General features: G+C 39.2%; 2 protein-coding genes across 8 annotated transcripts in view; one reads left to right on the top strand and one right to left on the bottom strand.

Moving 5' to 3' along the window:
• shank3a (SH3 and multiple ankyrin repeat domains 3a) overlaps window positions 1-22,253 on the top strand; it is a 321,036-nt gene that overhangs the window by 27,943 nt on the left and 270,840 nt on the right. For 6 of the 7 annotated variants that reach the window (XR_008393930.1, XR_008393928.1, XR_008393929.1 and 3 more), the window contains exon 2: window positions 4,672-4,790. The exons of the other annotated variant lie outside the window; for it this stretch is intronic. The gene's annotated coding sequence lies outside the window, so the exon portion shown is untranslated. The remainder of the gene's footprint in view (window positions 1-4,671; window positions 4,791-22,253) is intronic. 7 annotated transcript variants of the gene reach the window in all.
• On the bottom strand, window positions 5,840-13,996 carry LOC108264609 (zinc-binding protein A33). The gene is made up of 6 exons (XM_017466310.3): window positions 13,367-13,996; window positions 12,242-12,337; window positions 11,914-12,144; window positions 10,949-10,971; window positions 10,749-10,867; window positions 5,840-10,627 (listed from the first exon to the last, which is right to left on the bottom strand). Exons 1-6 carry the CDS (start codon window positions 13,763-13,765, stop codon window positions 10,035-10,037), a joined length of 1,461 nt encoding a protein of 486 aa, XP_017321799.1. The 5' UTR covers window positions 13,766-13,996; the 3' UTR covers window positions 5,840-10,034.

The following is a 22,253-nucleotide window of genomic DNA, read 5'->3' on the forward strand; positions in this document are numbered from 1 at the left end:
TGCTTTTTTTTTTTTTTTTTTTTTTTTTTTTTTGTAGAAAACTACTCGAATTGGTTTAATTGCATTTGCATGAAATTGTTTTGCATCCTTTCGTAGTGATGTTTACTGGTAAATGAGAAATTTTCGTTGTTCTCATGTTAGACGCACATGAATTGAAGAGGTCTTTGGCTTTGAATGCTTGTTGTGATGACGTCACATGATGTGTCTCGGCCCAAATCTGTGGAAATATATCGTAACACATAGGCGAAATTCCCTTAGTCATTCATGACAAAGAGAAAGTTTGTTGCATCTTGGGGTCAGAAAGTCTCCAAAACTACAATCCGAAGCCACCTACATCACCACAAGTTGTTTGGAAGAGTTTCAAGAAAAAAGCCTCTACTCTCATCCAAAAACAAACTCAAGTGTCTTCAGTTTGCCAGACACTACTGGAACTTCAAATGGGATCGGGTTCTATGGTCAGATGAAACCAAAATAGAGCTTTTTGGCAATAAACACCAGAGGTGTTTGTTATATGGTGGTGGCTATTTAATGTCTAGAGGACCTGGACATTTTGTTAGGATACATTGCATCATGGACTCCAATCTCGAATGTCAACAGATATTTATGATTTAATAAAAACCTTACTGCCTCTGCCAGAAAGCTTAATATGGGCTGTAGTTGGATCTTCCAGCAGGATAATGATCCAAAACATCCATCAATATCAACACGAAAATGGTTTACTAACCACAAAATCCAGGTCCTGTCATGACCATCCCAGTCCCCTGACCTGAACCCCATAGAAAACCTGTGGGGTGAACTGAAGAGGAGGGTCCACCAGCCTGGACCTCAAAATTTGAAGGATGTGGAGAGATTCTGTATGGAGGAACGGTCTCAGATCCCTCGCCATGTACTCTCCAACCTCATCAGGCATTACAGGAGAAGACTCAGAGCTGATATCTTGGTAAATGGAGGTAGCACAAAGTATTGGCTAAAACAGTGCCAATAATTGTTGCACACCTATATTTAACAAAGATTTTATTTTGGATAAACCTGTGTTTTGTTTGCAATTGTTTGATATCCATGAGAGCAGAGTATAATTGGGAATTTTAAACAAAAGATCAAAAGGTTAAACAATAAAGACAATTTTTCACAGCCTTCTTTGCTCATATTTACCAAGGGTGCCAATATTAGTGGAGGGCACTGTATGTTGGATATATTGTAAGTAAGGAATAAAACAGGACATGGCATACTGTTATATTTTCCTACGACAGCACATCCTGAAGGGTTTTATTTCTTGTCTACCCCAGCTATTTTCTACTTTTTATCCATTCCATCCATAAATGTACACGTTAACTTGTTACTGAGAAACTGGAAAGCACAACGTCCTCTGTCCTGAAGACTTTCCCATGATGGAATACATGATGGAATAAGGTTTACTTCTTACTTGCATACTAAATAAATCTATGCTTAGAACAGCATGTGTTTCGTAATCTGTTCATTGCTAAGCTTAGATTATGCAGAATGCCTGCCATGTAAGTTCCTGTGAATTTGCTGTTACTATAGTAACAATAACACATTTGAACGACGGCATTAATACAAACTTCTGATGTGTATTACAGTTACACTGTGCTGGCATTAGTGTCTGAGCTGCCATTCTAGAAAATTAATCAACATCAATTAGTTTTGAGAATTCAGAAGCACTACAAATAATGACTTATAGTTTCTATTATATACCAAGATTAAAGAATTGAGACCCATAGGGAGGCGGGTGATGCAGTAAATAAAGTGTCTGCAAAAGCACTAAGTAGAAATGTGATCTCTGTGTAAACGCTGGTCATCTGTGCCTGATTCGGAACGTGATCCTGCTTCTGTGAGAGCAGCGGTAGAAGAGGTAAACTGATCAGCTGGATTAATGAGCTCCGAGACTGTTCTGTGCTCTCTACATCTTTTATAAGCCTCTCCTGGCCTGCTCAGTTCTAGCTTTCTAAATACTTAATGTCCGCTCTGTAGGCCAGGTCAGGTTTTCCGTCCTACGCGCTACGCTCTCACCTCTCTCCCTCAGGTAGCAGCTACGCTGGTGAAGCGGAGGCATTTTAGCTGGCCCGTTTACACGGCGGTGCGTGTGGCTTTAATGAAAGGCTAATGCTTTAGCTCTCACAGGAAACATGAAGAATAAAGTAAATGAGGACACTCTTACTCCTCGTCTGGGCATTGCTTGAAAGAGTGTTGCTATAGCAACCCATAAAATCATTGACACAAAGTGTTTGTACATAATGACAATCTGACTGGTGTGAGTGTGTGAATGTGTTATACACAAACATGCATTTGAGTTTAGTAATGGTCTAATGTCTAACATACTGTATGTCTGATTAAACAGATCACACTGAATTGTTTGGATGTTCATATCTTTTATCTGCATTTTTTTTTAGCCAACAGCAAGCTGTAATTGTTGCTCCTGAGGTATGGCAATTAAGACCACGATGAAATGACTTAATAACCACCTATTACTGATTCCCTACACACCTAATACACAGTGATGAAAACTCAGAGCTATTGCAGTGTATGTGCTCTAGCACCACACATGAATTAACATGTTGGATATGTAGAACATATCAGCTCTTAATGAGAGCGATTAAAGCACACAAGTAAAGTACTATGCACGTTTATAGTAATAGTATAGTTTAAGTTCAAGTTTCAGTAATGTTTTCTGTATAAATTATGTATTAATTTACAGTGGATATAAAAAGCCTAGATACCCCTGTTAAAATGGAAGGTTTTTGTGATATAAAAAAAAATGAAGCCAAGATTAATCATGTCATATCTTTACAAAAAGGGAAAAAGTAAACAAAGAGAACCCATTTAAACAAACGAGACAAAAATATTATACTTGGTCTTTTATTTATTGAGGAAAATAATCCAATATTACATATCTGTGAGTGGCAAAAGTATGTGAAGCTTTAGGATTAGCAGTTTAATTTGAAGGTGAAATTAGTGTCAGGTGTGTTTAATCAATGTGATGATCAGGTGTGAGTGAGCACTGTGTTTTATTTAAAGAACAGGGTTCTATCAAAGTCTGATCTTCACAACACATGTTTGTGGAAGTGAATCATGGCATGAACAAAGGAGATTTCTGAGGATAGACGAAAAAGAGTTGTTGATGCTCATCAGGCTGGAAAAGGTTACAAAACCATCTCTAAAGAGTTTGGACTCCACAAATCCACAGTCAGATAGATTGTGTAATGGAGGAAATGGAGGAAATGGAGGAAATTCAAGACCATTATTACACTCCCCAGGAGTGGTTGACCAATAAAAATCACTCCAAGAGCAAGACATGGACAACACTGCACAACAATGGTGAGCATGGCAGGGTTGCAAAAAGTCACTGCTCTCTAAAAAGAACATTGCTGCCCTTTTACAGTTTGATAACAATCACATGGGCAAGCCAGAAGGCTATTGGAAAAATGTTTTGTGGACGGATGAGATCAAAATAGAATTTTTGGTTTAAATGAGAAGCGTTATGTTTGAAGAAAAGAACACATTCCAACATAAGAACCATATCCAATCTGTGAAACATGGCGGTGGTAGTGTCATTCTTTGGGCCTGTTTTGCTGCATCTGGGCCAGGATGGCTTGCCATCATTGATGGAACAATGAATTCTGAATTATACCAGAGAATTATAAAGGAAAATGTCAGGATATCTATCCATGAACTGAATCTCAAGAGAAAGTTGGTCATGGAGAAAGACAATGACCCTAAAGTACACAAGTCGTTCTACCAAAGAACGGTTAAAGAAGAATAAAGTCAATGTTTTGAATGGCCAAGTCAAAGTCCTGACCTTAATTCAATATAAATGTTGTGGCAGGACCTGAAGCAATCAGTTCATTGAGGAAACCCACCAACAGAAATAACGCTGTTCTGTACTGAGGAATGGGCTAAAATTCCTCCAAGCCGATGTGCAGGACTGATCAACAGTTACCGGAAACTACACAAGGGGGTCACACCAGATACTGAAAGCAAAGGTTCACATACTTTTGCCACTCACAGATATGTAATATTGGATCATTTTCCTCAATAAATATATGACCAAGTATAATATTTGTAGCTCATTTGTTTAATTGGGTTCTCTTTATCTACTTTTAGGATGTGCGAAAATCTGAAGATTATTATGTCATATTTATGCAGAAATCTAGAATATTTTAAAGGGTTCACAAAGTTTCAAGCACCACTGTAGAAACATTTTAGGGTGAAAAATATGTTGTGTATTCTTCACCATATCTGTGCTATGGGTTAGGGTGACTAGACAGAAGCCCTTGATCAAAAAACACACAAAAAGCCCAAGCCCAAACCCCAAACCATGTCGAAAAAATGTGTTATGGTGTACAAAACAAAACAAACAAAACACCACCAGATTTTTGATGTGGACTCAAAATTTTGGACCCCAATATCAGAACATGACATGACAGTACAACGGAACTGGTCAGTTTCTTGTTCTGGTAACACTGACATGTTTGCATGGTTAACAATGATGAACTTACTCCAGCATGAAAAGTTTTTTTTTTCTTCTTCTTCTTCTTCTTCGTCTTCTTCTTCTTCTTTTTTCTTCCTCTGCAGTTTCCATGGTAACGTCACAAACTAGTTGAACCTCACATCCGGGTTTTACTTATTTATTGTGTGTGTGTGTGTGTGTGTCAGGGTTTGGGGCTCTCAGAGGTACACAGTTCAACCTACTCTTGAGAAATGCTCTGAAGTGTCCATGGTTACCCCCAGCCCTCTGTGTTGTTCAGTGTGTCTTCCCGTAGGCCTCAGTGGTGGTAAGTAGCTACAACAAGCACAGCTACACACACTCTCATCCTCACTTTCCCACTGCTTTCAGCCTAAAGTGTTAAATTCTGTGCTTGAATTCTTGATGAACTTTGTGTTAAATACACCGTTATTGGTTTGTTCTAAACCACTGTTACATATTACTCTGTAATCTGTCTTACTCAGTGGTTTATGAGAAAATGAGCTGCTTCCTGTCTATACCAGGTGACAGAAATTCTGGTCAATGATAAGTTGTGTTTTATGTATTGAAAAGCTCAGCAATCAGCCTGCTACTGCTTCTCCTTGCTCTTTGTCTACCTCTTACTGTGACAATCAGTGCGAGACTTACCAGCACAATAAACACAGGAGAAACCTTATTAATTATTTAATTGCTCTGTGGTTTTGTGTGTGCGTTTGTGCATGTGTGTATGAATAATCGCTCCGTGCTGATAACCAGGCCATATTATTTTCTTCACTTCTTAGCTCCTCAGATGAATGCAAGTGGTGGTGGTAGTGTTTTAGTTTTTGTAAATATAAAAACCAGCAATTCATGCGTGAACTTCAAAAGGAAACCTATTAGAAAGACATTTTCACTGTCCACTGGTAACGTCAATATTCTATATGTGCCAGTCTGAAATTGAGTAAATCAGAATGAGCTTGTGATGTTGATGACAGACAGCGGGAGGTTTGCATGCCCTGCTGTGTTCATGTTCCTTTACGAACTCAAAGAACGTTCTGGACTACAGTCTCAGTACTGTCATATTGAGAGCCACTGAAATCTCTTTGTGACTTCTGTGTTATTTGGGATAACCACTTTTTGTGGTTGTGTTGTACTATTTCAATTTTTTTTGTTCGATTTGTTCAGTGCGAACAGCTGAAAGTCTGTACATTTTGACAACGAACCTGATTTGCAATGGGGTTGAATAATTTTGATTGCAATACATACACACACACACACACACACACACACACACACACACACACACACACACACACACACACACACACACACACACATTTTTATTTAAAAAATTTTTTATTACTAAGGATCCATTTGTAGATAGAATTCACTTCCACAATTTATTTCCTCAGTTAGGGAACATGATGTCCTGAGTATGTTTGGCACAATGTCACAACACATTTTGGCAGCAAACTCAAGATTTACTCTAGTGAGCTGAATAATCACTTTTGGTTAGTGACACCTGGAACCTAGGGAAATTTATAAGGAACAGATAAGGAATGATTTATTTGACTATTTGCACACCCTAACACTCCCTGTTGGGGAAAGAAAGGTAGATTACATTTTTTCCCCACTTCCCAATAGGAATTGGCCTAATGGTTTTCATAAAAATTCTAATGGTCCCTGAAAGGTATCCTTTCTTGAATGAGTTACAGGTACTTGTTATCTTAATCAGATATTTACTAGTTCTCTCTAACCATCAATTCTATTCATACCACAGTCCCGTTGAATTTGATTGGTCAGACAGTTCTCCAGGATGTAGTAATTGTGCGACCGCAGAAATTAACACAAAATCATGGAAACGCCGCAGTATTCGGAGGAGCTTGCAATTAAAACAATTACAGCAGATTTGTCATAGATTCGGGCCAAGATGTGTCATGTGATGTTATCACATTCAGCCAAATCCCATTTATGTGTCATATACTCGTACACACATGTACTCATATGTGTCGAACATGAGTACAGCTAAAAGGTCTCATTTACCAACAAGCATCACAAGGTTTCGCCCTTTTCTGGTTTATCGGAAAAGCTTTTTTGGGGGTTCTTCGGGAGGGAAAGGCTGTTTATAGTGTCAGTAGCTAGAAGTCGACCGAATGATCGGTTTCGCGGATTAATCAGCACAGATAGCCGATTGCTGAAACTATGGTTATCGGCAAAAATCCTGTTTGGGTCCTTTGCTGGAGCGGCAGAGAAGGGTCTGCTGTCATTATACAGTACGAGAGCGGCCTCCAGAGGCCAAATAAAAACTATCACTGACAAATTTTGTTGTGTTATTGGAAGTGTTCTTCATTCATTTTGGATTTTTCTAATTTTATTTCTTATTTGGTGTGTTAATTTTTAGTTTGGTTTGGATGTATAATTTTTATTTACTGTAACATTTATTAATAGTTAATATTTATTAATATTTATGTATTCATTTTATTTAAAAAGTACAGAACGTTGTCACGGTGCAGTCAGTACTGTTTATTTTTGTAATAATGTTCAGGAATATCTTACTCTGAGTGTTATGTTTTCATTCAGTATCAATTTTAAAAGTTCAGTAATCGGTTATCGGCAGGTACCGCCCAACCTAGTTCTCTGTATCGGTCAAATCCACTATCAATTGACCTCTATCAGTGACAACAGGTACTAACTTGTCTTGTGGATGTTCCAAAACTTTAAATATAACAATAAATGGATAAAAAGTACGGTGTTATTTAAAAAAAAAAATTTTTTACAAAATTTTGGAAAATTGCTGTGGTATAAGAGGAATAAAACATTTTGGTATGTGCTGTTATGGGAAAATAATGTAAATCTACTAACAGTAACCCCACCTCATGTGGGGCCACATCCCACCACCTAATAATTGTTCAATATTTTCTTTTAACAGAATGTCCCATTGTGGTTTTATTGTTTTGTTTATTCTTTATAAGCGAGGTATTCAGGTCTGCTGAGTCACAGTTAAACCAAATCATGTTAACAGCATCTTCCTGTAGGCCACATTTGAATGTCATTAGAAAGCCATCAACTGTGTCTACATGCTACCTGTTAAACCATTATGGCTGTTTCTATGGAGAAAAAAAAAACAAAACACATTAGTTTCCTTTAATATTTACTTATGTCTAAACTGGTGTTTGAATTATGTGATGTATTTTCCTGGCCTGCTGTTATCAGACCTGAAGTTTATTCTCCAAATGGTGATAGCAGGAGATAGCATCACTTTTAGCACATTTGTATAGTTTATCAGCTACCAGGATGACTATTAATAATTTAATGGGTTAGGTTTAGAAAGCGATTGCTGGCTGAAAACAAGTTTGCTTTCCTGGTCATTTGTGTTTATCCTCATGGGATTAACCTTGTGTAATCCTTTACACAACTCTACAGTATATAATACACACATCGTTCTGTACACCATAACAATGTGCATGTAACAGTAAACTTGTCTTTTTACAAATCCAGCGCTTTTCCAGCTCGCAGTATGACTTCTGTGAGGCAATTTGTCGTCTTGGACAGAAAGGATGTATGATATGGCCGAGTGATTTCTGCCTTATTGAATGTCTGCTACGTTGCAAAGTCTATTTTCCATAAACCGAGGAAACACGTTCAAAACGGTAGCTCTGCACTTAATTATGACCGTACGCCGCTTCACAATTTAGCATGCAGTTCAGGTTCTTCAGATTTGTTTTGCATTGTATAATGAAAGGAAATACATCCAAACACACAGAATCCACATTCTCTTGAGATGCAATTAAGGAAAAGTCAGTGGAAATGGAATGAAAACCGCAAAATTACTCAAATAGATTGACTTCGTTTGCTCCTCTGAATGATTCAGCTGTCTCCTGAGAAAGCAAGTGAGAGAAGGAACACAGCAAAACCTGCTGTACCTGATACACAGCACCGTGTGGTGATTCCCACCTCGCTTGAGTTTCTCTTTCAGAATGGATATCGATGGAAGCATCCTTCTCATTAGCATCCCATGTGGTGTCCTCCATCTCTCGTGAGTGTCTCTCTCGGTCTCTCTGTGAATAGAGATCGATCTAATCATGCTCTTCATTAAACTGTCCAGAGTGGGTAGTGTCATTACACGTTTGATTACACCTTACGTTGTGAAATATCATGGAATATGATGTGATCTTACTGAGTTGCAATAAGCAAATGTAGAGCTGCAACAGCTAATCAATAAAATCGATAATAATCGATAATGAAAATCGTTGTCAACAAATCTCATTATTGATTAGTCGGTTTGCACACGGCACAGGGCAGGTTTACTCATTACGTTACTTCTGTTATATTATTAAAGTTGTAAATATTAAATTTTAGAAGGGTAGTATAATCTCAAATGGAACACTAGCGTTTTTTTTACTAACCGGAAGTAAAAGATGTTTCCCAGTCAGTGGCACATGATGTCATACGCACGTAATGTGCCGCCGATAGCTTTACCAGATACCCCGAGTCAATGACAATGACATTCTTTAGTTTACTGTTTATGTCAACGTTACCTTTTATACCCAACATGACCTCAGTCACCATCAGACGGTGTGACCATCAGGAGGCGTAAATATCAAGTGATAGTGGGAAAAATTGTGGGACCTCCAAGTCCTCTAAGGCAGGAGAGCATTTTATATTAAACACCACGGAGGAGATTCTGTAGTAGGGAAGCACGACAGTGATGCACGAGCACAAACTTATGTTTGTATACAACATGCTCCACTGTGTGTAAGGGGCAGGGGAAACTGGTGCCAACTGCTTATAAGGTTTAGTTTAATTTCAGTGTATTGTCATTATATGCTGTATTTGGCGCTTGCAGTGTAAATTCTGTGTAGAAGTGATCTATTTATAACGAGGCTGCGTTGCTCTTCACTCGCGGTGTAGACGCACTGATACACAGTATAGCGCAAGTAAGATCTGTAATGTCTAATTAAAACAGTACAATCAAAGTAAGCACACGTAAAACAATATGTCTAAAGGCAGTGAGTAACAGAAACCACAAGGTGCAGTGAAAGTGAGTTTTTATTATTAATTTAGGACTGTAGTTTAATTCATTGCTTTTAAATTGGCCAACTAAACGATTATGCAAATAACCGTTAGTTGCAGCCCTAAACAAATGTAATGAAGCATAACTTTAATAACTGCAACTGTAAATAATAAATATGAAATAATAAAATGAACATTTGTGTGGGTTTTTACAGCCCCGTTTTCTGCCATATTTTTGGTCTTGCCGATTCCCACCCATCATTATACCATAACTCTGGCATTATTGGGAGACCACGAGTTTGGACGGTAGTGCAAATGCATTTCTGCGGCGCTACTCGGGAGAACAAATTTGTGTGTTATTTTGTTATTATGGTATTTATAAAAGTATAAATTCACTGCAGTTTTATTGTTAAATTGGTGTAGCATAATAAAAATGTCATTTCTGTGACTAGTGGATGAAAAACATGTCATGAATGTCAAGCATCAAGAAGCTATTCATGTGTAAATAATCCACCATTCTTTCTGATTTTGTCAACTCTCTCTCTTGCCACCGTGTACACAACTAAGCAGAAGAGTCCGTATTATCGCAAGCAAGGTGATATGTACTGTGTCCAGACTGTTCTACACTGACAAAAATATCCGCTGGTAAAATTCTCAGAGGATAACGTTCACACTGATTGCAGAAGTATGGATAGACACTGTCCGTAAAACTGTAGAAAAACGTTTTTAGATTGTGGCCGGTGATTGGGTCTGAGAATGAGACGTGTCCGTGGTCCCAGTCCAGCTGCACTCTGATCCTCTTCAGGTCCTTCGTCAAATTGAGGATGGTGGTAGACCCTCCAGTGGCACTGGCACCATACGTAACATTTTGGTAACAACTTTTCCATACACTTGCACTGTAGGAACGCACTGTAGAATCTTTTCCATCAGAGCCAGTCAGAACACCTAGAGCCCATTCCACACTGTTTTCCACCTTGACCTCCCAGCAGTGAGTCCCTGAGTTTAAACCCTCACAGCCTAGGACCCACAAATGATAATTATATCTCTCTGGGTTTTCAGGAAGCTGCTCATACTTATCTTGGAACACAAACATAGTCAGGTCGGGCGACAGATTGAGACACGGGTGTGCGGTGTTAGGGTTTAGAATCACAGGATCTGTAAAGGAAGTGAAAGGCATTGGAGAAAAACAATTTCTATGAATGTATTACTCCTTCCTAACCAATAATGTCATGCTGATGTAGCAAGTCTGTGATGCATCTAAACTTATAATACTTACAGTATTCAACCATATCTTTCATCTTCTTCCACACTTTAAACTGCAGGTTACCCAGATACTTCGCCACATCAATCACTGGTTCAGACTCTGTTTCGGCATCCTTCAGCTCATACTCAGTTCTGGAAGAAGGTCCAGGAGTTAACATTGCCATGAGTTTAGACTCCGCAGAGCAGGAAAGAAATAAGAAGCAACTCACTTACCTTTCCAGAGCAGTTTTGTAGTTCTGGAAAAGAGAGCAGAAGCAAATATTTTTGACAACTTAGCCATTTACAGAAGATTTATCAGATACTGTGTGCTGGGGCTTTAACAGTAGATCAACATTTTTTGGTTAAACAACAACAAAAATCTTTTCAGCACATCTTCAGAGCATTTTCAATGCTAACAACTTTTTTAGTACCAAGTTCGCTTCTTCAAAACTCTTCATATGCAATAACAGTACTCTGAGTAGACTATATCAAACTCCAGTTCACTGCCTGTAAAATATTATGATTATAGAGACAAAGAGAAAACAGCAACAGTACATGTTCAGGGCCAGACGTACTGTCGATGTAGTGCTGGGGTTTTGCAAGCTAGTTGCAGCTCATTATAAGCATTGATTGGCTAAGCTGTGTGTTTGTGCAGAGAGATAAGAGAAGAAAGTAGTAAGTAATGCTTGTTAGCATGCGGGAAAACCAGTGATTATGAGATAAAAGTGCAAATCATTTCATTTTCCTTTGTATTCTGTGTGAAGCTGAATAGTTGTCCACGTACTGAATGTACTGTATCTAAGTATGTTTTCTCCTATGTTACAGGAGCACACCTAACAGGTCGTAACATGCAATAGTGAGTCTCTCTTCCTTTAGTGTTAGCCTCAAATGCTACACCAATGGTATGAAGGGCATCTGATATCTTTATAACCTTTCTGGCCACAAGTTCACAGAAGAGCGGGGTTTCCAGGAAGTGTTTTTATTTTTAAGTGATAACGCATACTAGTGTAGTTTGATGTTAAATTACGGCACTCCTATGCAATAATGCGTAAAGCTCAGCATGTCTGGTAACAATATAATCAGAGTAAAGCAATTTTCATGCAGTGATGATAAAAAAAACCCCCAAAAAAACCCCATTATATTCCCAATCATGCTTCCCACAAGAATTTTTAGAATCAAATGAAACAATGCTATATTACCTTAAGAAAAGAGATATCCTCGGTCGCTAATTCTTCTAGGATAGATTTGATAGTTGCTGAAAGCTGTACAATCTCATTGGCTATAAAGTTGAAGTTTTCGTTTAACATTCGGCATTTCTCATTCAGCTCCTCCTTCAGTGCAGATATTTGCTTCGTCTCTTCATCTTGTAGAAACTGGTGAAGTTTCTGAAACTCGCTCTTAATTCGCTTTTCTGTGTGTTGAGCCTGGTTCTAACATACAAAACATTGCCGAGAAAATCATGTTAATCACATTAGATGAATAAAATTATTTATGATACAGTTGTCAGAATACATATTTTTACTTCACCTTAATGTATTTTATGTTAAGATCACAAGTCCGTTTTGCCTTTAGAAACGACTCGAGGTTGTCTTGCAGGGGGTTCAGTTTAGATTGAACCTCCTCCTGGAATGATAGAGGTATTAGCTGTGTTCAGTTTCACAGAATCATGGAAGGCACAAAAATATGTATTATTGGATTATTAAAAAATGCTTACTTTTTTACTAGCAGTATGAGGGACAGGGATGTAAAAATGGCATGTAACAGTAGAAATAATACATAATAGTTTACACAATATCGCTTTATTTAAAGACTGTATAAAATGAAAACTTCTACCAAGAACAGCGAGCAGTAATCCCAACAGGACTTTGGACCGTAACTGGACTCTGGACAGTAGCTAAATGTGGAGGAATAGTGCTGTGGATTAGAATCCATTAAGACCCACGCACAGGAAGTTCAACTGCATGTTTAAGTATTGAAACGCAAGGTTAAACCTTATTGTACATTATTATAATAATGAGTCTTTATTGATCACGTATGCATTATAGCACAGTGAAATTCTTTTCTTTGCATACCCCAGCATGCCAGGAAATTGTGGTCAGAGATGATATGGCGCCCCTGGAGCAGAGAGGGTTAAGGGCCTTGCTCAAGGGCCCAACAGTGGCAGCTTGGCAGCGCCAAGCGCTTGAACCTCCGACCTTCCGATCAATAACCCAGAGCCAAGCAGTGCTGGGGCTTGAACCCCGACCTTCCGATCAGTAACCCAGAGCCTGGCAATGCTGAGGCTTGAACCAACACAAAATGACAGGATCCGACCTTCTGATCAATAACCCAGAGCCTTAAGCGCTAAGCCACCAGTGCCACTGCACCATGTCTTATATTTCCAGCATGGTGTTTTGCCATGATGATTTGAAGACGAGGCAGACGTTTTGGATTAAGACGTTTGATCAGTTCAACGAGACACTCATTTCAAAGGTTACTTACTGTGTAAGACAACATTAAAAAATTTAAATTTAGCTTGACCATTTGACCAAGTAGAACATTTCCAGTTTAATGAGACTTAAAGACCTTGCTTGGAAAATACCGTACTTTCAGATTATGCAGCATATGCACTTATATTGCAGCACTGATGTGCTTTTAAGGTGCATATCTCACCCTGTGTTCTTGAGCTGCCTCGTCCAGCGGTCTGAATCTGTGGTTGCTGTGTAGCTTTGAGTCTCGGCACACAACACACAGCGGCTGTTTGTCCTCAAGGCAGAAGAGCTTGAGGTTCTCATTATGCAGCCTGCAAAACATCTCAGGTGTGGCTGACTCGTATTTGTCCAGACGAAATCTGTCACACATGGTTTTTAAGTTCAGGTTCGGTGGAGGCAACAGTTTGGAAGACTGTCTCTTACACGAAGGACATTTAAAAGATTTTTTCTTCTGCCAGCATTTTGCCAAGCAAACCTTGCAGAAGCTATGACCACAAGACAAAATGACAGGATCCATGTAGATATGGCGGCACACGGGACATAAGAGGTCCGCCTCTGAGAAAGATCCTCTTGTTGCCATTATTTCTGTCTTTATCCACTCTGTTAGTTGGGAAGCACCAAAGTCTTCTTAATTCTTGTTTATCTCAGAATCAAGCACTATATCATACTTAACTTCTTTGTAAGAGGACTTCATCTGAAGTTTGAACCTGAAGGTTGGGATTTACAGCCAAACTCTGTCTTTGTATACCACTCCCAGTGTAATTCCCATCATCAAGTTTTATGAGGTAATAATAAACACCAGGCTTTTCTGTGAGGGTTCCAGTGATGATAAAACTCTAAACCATGTGAACTTTAATCTTGCAAACAGTCATTAGCAGCACGTGATAAAAGTAGACCGAGATACTTTCAGTGATAATATGGCAAAATCAAACTTTTACCACAATAATTTGGAGTTAAAGAATATAGTTATGAATACACTCACTGGCCACGTTATTAGGAACACCAGTACAACTGCCAAACACGTGGCAGCAGCACAGTGCATAAAATCACGTAGATACAACCATCAGAATGTGATCTCAGTGGCTATGGCATGGTTGCTGTAGAATATTTCAGATCTCCTGAAACTTTCACAAAGGACAGTCTCTAGAGTTTGCACAGAATGGTCCAAAAAACCATTGTTGATGAGAGAGATCACAGGAGAATGGACCATCTGGTTGGAGCTGACAGGATGGTGACGGTAATGCAAATAACCACTCTTTACATCCGTGCTGAGCCAAAAAGCATCTCAGAATTTAAAACAATATCAAATTTTGAGTCCAAGTGTCCACATAGGGTTCCACTCCTGCCAGTTTTCAACTGTTGTATCTTTCATATTCAACTTGGGCAAAGAATCTGATGCTGTATTCACACATTTACTTGAGTATTTGTGTGATCCTAAAATATAATCAGCACAACATTTTTCTTGTTTTAACAGTTTAACAGAAAACTGTCATAACAGTTTTCCTGTTATTTTGTTGACAACCAGGATATTGGTTGTGCGAAGCGACAGCGAAACGTGTGGAAATGACGGTTTCAGTCATTAATTTAATTAGCTACAGAGCTTTTTTTTTTGCAGGCAAACTTGAGAGACTGTCACGTCTGTCTCACCAGATAAAAATCTAGTGATAGCTCGGTGAAGCAGCGGACTGTGTTTTAAACATTTTGCCACTGACAGTCCGGGACTACGGGGCATATGACTAGGCTGTGTTGATCACAGTGCTGTTGTAGTTTCTATTTCTCTGACATGCTCACTCTGCGTGGAGTGGCTGTCTGATACTGTGTTAGCCTTCGTTAGCATCACATATCGCATGTCCCAGACAGCTCAGACACGACACCGCGTAACAAATCTGTTCGTCACCTTATAAAATAAAGTGTGTGTCTGTGTTCATGTGAGTGTCTGAGAAAGACAGAACGTATATGTGTGTCATTCACGGTACTCATAGTAAGAATGTCACACCCGTCTGCTCTCGTTGCCAGTTCCTGCTGTGTTTGATGACTGACTTGGAATTCAGTGTGTGTGTGTGTGTGTGTGTGTGTGTGAGAGAGTGTGTGTGTGTGAGTTGCTGTAAATACATTGACACATTGTGATCACAGACTTTCGCTGACTCACACGTCAACTGTCAGCTCGACACTGGCACACATGCAAAACAGATTCTTTTGTTATTTATTCGCTATTATTTTCTCCACAAATTTTCATTGCAGTATAGTCACATTTCTGGCTGTCTTGCTGTCCTGGCCTTCAAATATCTTCCTGCCTTACATTGAGAATTTATCAATCCTCCTCTATCTTCATCTCTGTCAAAAAAGAGGTACTAAAGTGGTCTCATGATCGTATATTAGCATAATATGTTGATGGACATAAGGAGAGTAGATATGATCTGATAAACTCTTGAGAACGATTCATCGTAATCTTAAATAAAGTTAATCTCATGTGTCGTATTTGCCCCTACGACGTCCTCTAGGGTCCGGTGATAGTTGTAAAGACCATTACTAATTAATATGAAATAAATGAAGGGTTCTCAAGTGTTTGGCTGTACAATAAATTCACTGGCACCCTCAGTACAGATTTATTTCCTAAAGATTGATTTAAATCATTAATAGAGCTATCTACTCTTGAACGGTTCACTGACAGAACACAATCGGTCAAAGACGTTATTTATAGGTTACTAGATTTTGAGTTGTTGAGGTTTGGATTAAACCCATTCAGTTAGAGGGACTACTACTACTACTACTACTACTGCTAGTGCTGCCACTACTACTACTACTACTACTACTACTGCTGCTAGTGCTGCCACTACTACTGCTACTACTGCTGCTACTACTACTACTACTACTGCTGCTGCTAGTGCTGCCACTACTACTACTGCTACTGCTACTACTACTACTACTACTACTACTACTACTACTACTACTGCTAGTGCTGCCGCTGCTAGTGCTGCCACTACTGCTACTGCTGCTGCTGCTACTACTACTACTACTACTACTGCTGCTAGTGCTGCCACTACTACTGCTGCTGCTGCTGCTACTACTACTACTACTACTACTGCTGCTAGTGCTGCCATGACTACTACTGCTACTACTGCTGCTACTACTACTACTGCTGCTAGTGCTACTACTACTACTACTACTACTACTACTACTGCTGCTGCTGCTAGTGCTGCCACTACTACTACTACTGCTGCTAGTGCTGCCACTACTACTGCTGCTGCTACTACTACTACTGCTGCTGCTGCTAGTGCTGCCACTACTACTACTACTACTACTACTACTGCTGCTAGTGCTGCCACTACTACTACTGCTACTGCTACTACTACTACTACAACTACTGTTACTAGTGCTGCCACTACTACTACTGCTGCTGCTGCTACTACTACTACTACTACTACTGCTGCTAGTGCTGCCACTACTACTACTGCTGCTACTACTACTACTACTACTACTACTACTGCTGCTAGTGCTGCCACTACTACTACTGCTACTGCTACTACTACTACTACAACTACTGTTACTACTACTGCTACTACTACTACTTCTTCTATTGCTGCTGCTACTACTACTGCTGCTACTACTAATAATACTACTACTACCGTTACTACTTCTGCTACTGCTACTACTACTTCTATTGTTGCTGCTGCTACTACTACTACAGCTGCTACTACTACTACTACTGCTAGAACTATTACTGCTACTACTACTGCTACTACTACTACTACTACTACTACTACTTCTACTACTTCTATTGCTGCTGCTACTACTGCTACTACTTCTTCTATTGCTGCTGCTACTACTACTGCTGCTGCTAGTACTACTACTAGTACTACTACTGTTACTACTTCTGCTACTGCTACTACTTCTTCTATTGTTGCTGCTGCTACTACTACTACTGCTGCTGCTGCTAATAATAATAATAATAATAATAATAATAATAATAATAATGGGGGGCATGGTTAGCGCGTTTGCCTTGCACCTCTGGGCTCAAATCCCGCCTCACCTTGTCTCTCTGAGTTTGCATGTTCTTGCCTGCTTCTGCGGTTTCCTCCAGGTACTCTGGTTTCCTCCCCCAGTTGAAAGACATGCGTTGTAGGCCATTGTAGGCATTTCCAAATTGCCCATAGCGTGTGAATGTGTGTGCAGTTTTGCCCTGCGATGGCTTGGCACCCAGTCCAGGGGGTTCCCCGCCTTCTGTCCTGAGTTCCCTGGGATAGGCTCCAGGCTCCCCCATGACCCTGTGTAGGATAAAAGTTATGGAAGATGGATGGATGGATGGATGGATAACAATAATAACATGATGAGTTGTGATTTCTTCCACAATAAAAAACAAACGAACAAAAAACACAGATTCAGAGGCTATGTGTCACAGACCCCACTTTGAGAATCACTAATATAAATGATCAGAGATTTGGTTAATGACTGACATTCTCCTCCATTACCAAGTTGTGTAAAACTTGTGTCTTGTATTCACATGCACTGACCTGTATCTAGTCAGGGAACACTATGTGCCCATATGCATAATAAACAGATATATGTCACATCTAATCAGAAACAGATCCAGGGTTTCAGGTAAGCATCATCCCTGATAGTAATATTTAGTATTAGATTGGTACATCCCTACTCTTTATCACCCGCTGTGCCAAATATACTAATTTAAAGCTTGCTTTTGAGATTTTTCTAGATTGAATAAAAGTCATTACACAACAGAAAAAGTCACTGATGCCATGTTTACCCTCATTAAGAAATGCTGATTCTATTAATATGTAAATTGAAAACTCACCCAACCTGTACGCCCTATGGCCTGCATGTTGTGTCTGAAAAGATAATTGTATTTGATGTGGGAATAACAGTGACCTGTCACAAATTCAGGACAACAATATAGTGAAAATCTTAACACATTGACCAGTACTTGGACTCAAAAATAATTCCTTGGGCATTTAATTGTAAAATATATTTAAGGTTAAAAGATTTATCTATAATTTATACATCATTCATTGTTTCCGGTCTTTACTCGGTTCCATATACACTGTGGATTTTCTTTTGTCTTTGTCTTTTTTTTGTCATGATGAGTCTCATGATCTGGCAATTACGATTCTCATATTCCCTCCTGTGTTTTTAGTTTCCTTATTTGTTATACCAAAAGTTATTATCATGGTATGATTATTTTTGATCACTACAGTGACATCATACAACAGAAAAAAGCTAGTGAGATGAGTCTGGTAAAGATGTGGCATATCTCAGGAAGCAGTTTGGTTCAGTTCCATCTAATTTGTATGGCACTTTTAACAATAGACCTTGTCTCAAAGCAGCGTTACAGAAATGCAGATATAAATTTAGATCCTGAAAGTGCAAATCAGAGGTGACTGTGGCAAGGAAAAACTCCCTGAGACAACAAGAGGAAGAATCATGAAGAGAGAAAGTGGACTCAAAATGGAACCCATCCTCTTCCGGGTGAGACCGGATTAGCTGACGCTTACAGTGGACTGCAGTCAGTAATATCAGTCAATAGACTGAGGGACAAAGTAATGTACATGCAAGAGTGAGTGTTTTGAGAGTAGGCAAGCTGAGACAGGCCATCAAACAGAAACCATGAAACAGAAGTTCGGCAGTGGAGTAGCTCTTACTCTCTTTATCTGTGTGTGTTTAATTTTTTTATTCTTTGGTTATTTCACAGACATTGGTTCTGCTTTGCATTTGTCCCTTCCCACTTTTATATCAAATTGTTACTTTTATAAAAACCTGAAATTGAATTTGCATGTGGATATGAACCTTGCTGATGGTATCAGATAATTGAGTGCTATTGAATCTAGTTCAAATTGCATTAGGACAGTAGGGCAGTGCTGCTGAAAATGATTAGTTGAGCCTCTGGGATGTTATCTGCTGCCCATAGGTAGATGAATCCCATCAGCTATTCCTTTTGATGGTATGCTGCAGCAGACCAGTGCAATGGCTCACGATTTAGACTTACTGCAGTGTCCATAGGAGCAGGTAGAGCCACCATATACAGTATGTCAGCTGTTTAACAAATATTAACCTTATTAAAATTCTCATTCACAACTCCATATATTTTAAATTGATTTCAATACTAATTGCCCCTTTTTTGAGTGGCCACTGATTTGGAGAGAAAAAAAAATTCTCTATTTGACAGATAAATTGTTGGTTATTATTATTTCATAGGGATGCTCTGATGACTCGATCGATCACATTCGATCACATTCTATGACTCGATCGGTAGTCTTGAAATTTGGCCGATCTCACGAACCGATCACAGTCTGATGCCGTAAAACACATGATGATGGTAAACTTTAGCGCTGCAGTCATGTCATCACCAGTGCGGAATTATTACGAGGTCTCGAGAAACAATGAAAAATTTGCCATTTGCCGTGTATTTTTAAAGACCTATTAAAATGTTCATTGTAACATGAATATTTGTTGTGCTTATTGATTTGATTCTCAACTAAAAGAACAATCTATAACATTACTCTAAATAATATAACCAAGGCAACATCTGTGGGAAAAAAAAGGTCAACAGTGACTGTCAACAGAAAGCTTACATATCACTTATATAAAGCTTGAACTATCAGCATCGGTATCGGCTAGGCTTGCTGCGAAAGTCTGTGTTGCACGATGTTCGGCACATCAATTACATCACTCGCCCACCGCGGCACCGCCCCCCACTATTGTTTTGCTTTGTTAAAGTAATAAAAATACTTTAGTTCAGTTAGAGAATGGACGCTACAATTAAAAACTGAAAGCGTCCGCTCAATTCAGCGTGAACCTAACGCTTCAGAGTCGCAGCACAGCTCAGCATGAGTCACCTTTCATTTATCATGTTCATTCAGAATAATAATAATTGGCGCCCCGAATTATTGCTAATTCGAAAGCGAAAGTGAAATGGACACGGCCGCACGGGCATTCATAAGCGATTTAAAAGCGAGGGGGAAAAGAGGGAAAAGCGTCAATAACGAATCCTCAACTCAACCCCCCTACCCCGCCCCCCTGTGATACATGTATTACCTGTGTTGTCACACATCAAATAACCGGTGGGAAAATTTCCCCACCGTCACGTCCCTAGTATCGGCCGATCACGATGACAAGAAAACGGTAATCAGTATCGGCTGCAAAAACCTGATCGGAGCATCCCTATTTTTACACCAAGTGGTTAAAAATGGAAACTACATGTACAACAAAGGTTAACAGGGGAAGGTTTCATGCTGCCTCAGGCTTGGCGGAAAAGTAGTAGACAGGACAGTTAATTGTGTTGCCAGATTGGGCTAGTTTAAAAATTACCACCCAAGATTTAGTTTTATAGTAACGAATCAGAATGAATCCAAATAAAATACAGACACTGTATCTATGATGTACAACAACATTTCTACTGTAAGTATGTTATAAAGATTGGGAAATCGCATCAGAAATGCATGTGTACCATGATGCTTGTTTCCCACACAAAGGTTGATTTTGAGATACTGTAGCTAAGCTGGAAATTTTGCTGAATCTGGTTGATGATGTTTGCTCTACTGTGTTCATCTCGCACACAGGAAACACACCTGCTGTATAAAACACAGCTGAACATCTAAATCTGCTCAAAATGAGCTGCTAGACTTTATCTTATCAAATCTCTGCTGTCTATTACGGAGTCCCTCTAAAAATTCGCTAGATAGTAGCGCACAGCATAAGTCACGAGTAGCATTAGTGCTAAAGCTTCATGCATATTTCTTAATGCAATTCGTTCCATGTATTCTATGTATCTGAGCCTTCCTTTGTATGTTGGATTTATGTAATAGTCCAATTATACCTGGACTAGCACATACACCCTCCTGCAGGCTGCAGCATTATGGGTGGCACTGTGGAATACCTCCATCACCTTTTATGTATTTATAGTGTACATCATACTGAGTGGGACAGATGGCCTGGGATGATCCTATTAGCTCCATTAATGCACTCCGTGCATGTGGACTCACTGCTGCTCTTGCATGTAAGCCTATCTTTCTCTGTAGAATTCCCATTCTCATTATCTTCTACTTTGCCTTTGGACTCTCCGAGTATAACTGTCCACATTTACACACCCAGAGAGACATCAACGAGGAGCAGATCTGCTGCAAATTCAAGTACGTTTATGTCCTTTTAACGCTCCTTCTGGTGTCTTTGTGCACAGTCCATAATATGTTCTATATTTATACAACAGTTAGTTCCAATCCACCAGTTTGATTGGTCGAATGGCGTTCCAAGAGTGCTTATATTTACTGTAGTATAACCGCACTGGGTGTAATACGTTTCACCGTTTTGTATTTTTTACTGTTTGCAAATTCCACCTTTAACAGGAATCTACAAATCAACGTGAGCTAGCTAGCGAGCTAGCCGACATGCTATAAAGTGATTGGAGCTTCTTTGAGATCTATTTCCACTAGTGGAGCAAAAATAAACAGAATATTTTGTCCATATAAGTGTGACACACTGGAGTAGAGAAGTGATGCTGGCTCTTATTTCAGTTTAGGGCGAACCAAAGTTCCAGCAACAATCTAAAAAAAACACGATTCATAATGATAAATTATGGGAGTCATTTGCTTTTCTTAATGGTTTTATTTTCTTTCTTCTCCTGAAAATGTTTTCCCAGGCAGCGTGTGTAGTCGAGGTTTTACCGACCCAGACCATGAATGTGTTTGAGTGCCTCTTCTATAATATCCATTTTTCATTTTGTGGTATCTGGGGGAGGGTCACTGAAATATGTGCTGCAAGACTAAATACAGCAAGTCATCTGTGAAGAAAACCATGGACATGTGCATCCAGGTGGGACTAAAAGTATCAGGAGGATAGAGAAAAACACTGACATGGCCAATCAGGATGGTAATAAAATCAGTAAAGAACACTTGTAAAATAGGAAATTACCTCATAACCCCATGTGAATGTAATCCTGGCCAAATAAGGCTATTGATTATTTTCCTATAACCTTTTATTCCTTGTTTATTTACAGTTTGTTTTTCAGACTTTATTAAAAAGGACACATGATTAATTACACTGTCCTCTTTCCTGTTTCA

The sequence above is a fragment of the Ictalurus punctatus genome, chromosome 4 (genome assembly GCF_001660625.3).
Source record: "Ictalurus punctatus breed USDA103 chromosome 4, Coco_2.0, whole genome shotgun sequence".
Taxonomy (NCBI): Eukaryota; Metazoa; Chordata; class Actinopteri; order Siluriformes; family Ictaluridae; genus Ictalurus; species Ictalurus punctatus.

What these genes read in the sequence shown, in the direction of transcription:
- LOC108264609 (XM_017466310.3), bottom strand. Translation starts at nt 13,765, where the DNA reads ATGGCAACAAGAGGATCTTTCTCAGAGGCGGACCTCTTATGTCCCGTG. An exon ending in TTAACATAAAATACATTAAG is followed by an intron (nt 12,145 to 12,241) that starts GTGAAGTAAAAA and finishes TTTGTATGTTAG; the next exon opens with AACCAGGCTCAACACACAGA. An exon ending in AGGATATCTCTTTTCTTAAG is followed by an intron (nt 10,972 to 11,913) that starts GTAATATAGCAT and finishes TCTCTTTTCCAG; the next exon opens with AACTACAAAACTGCTCTGGA.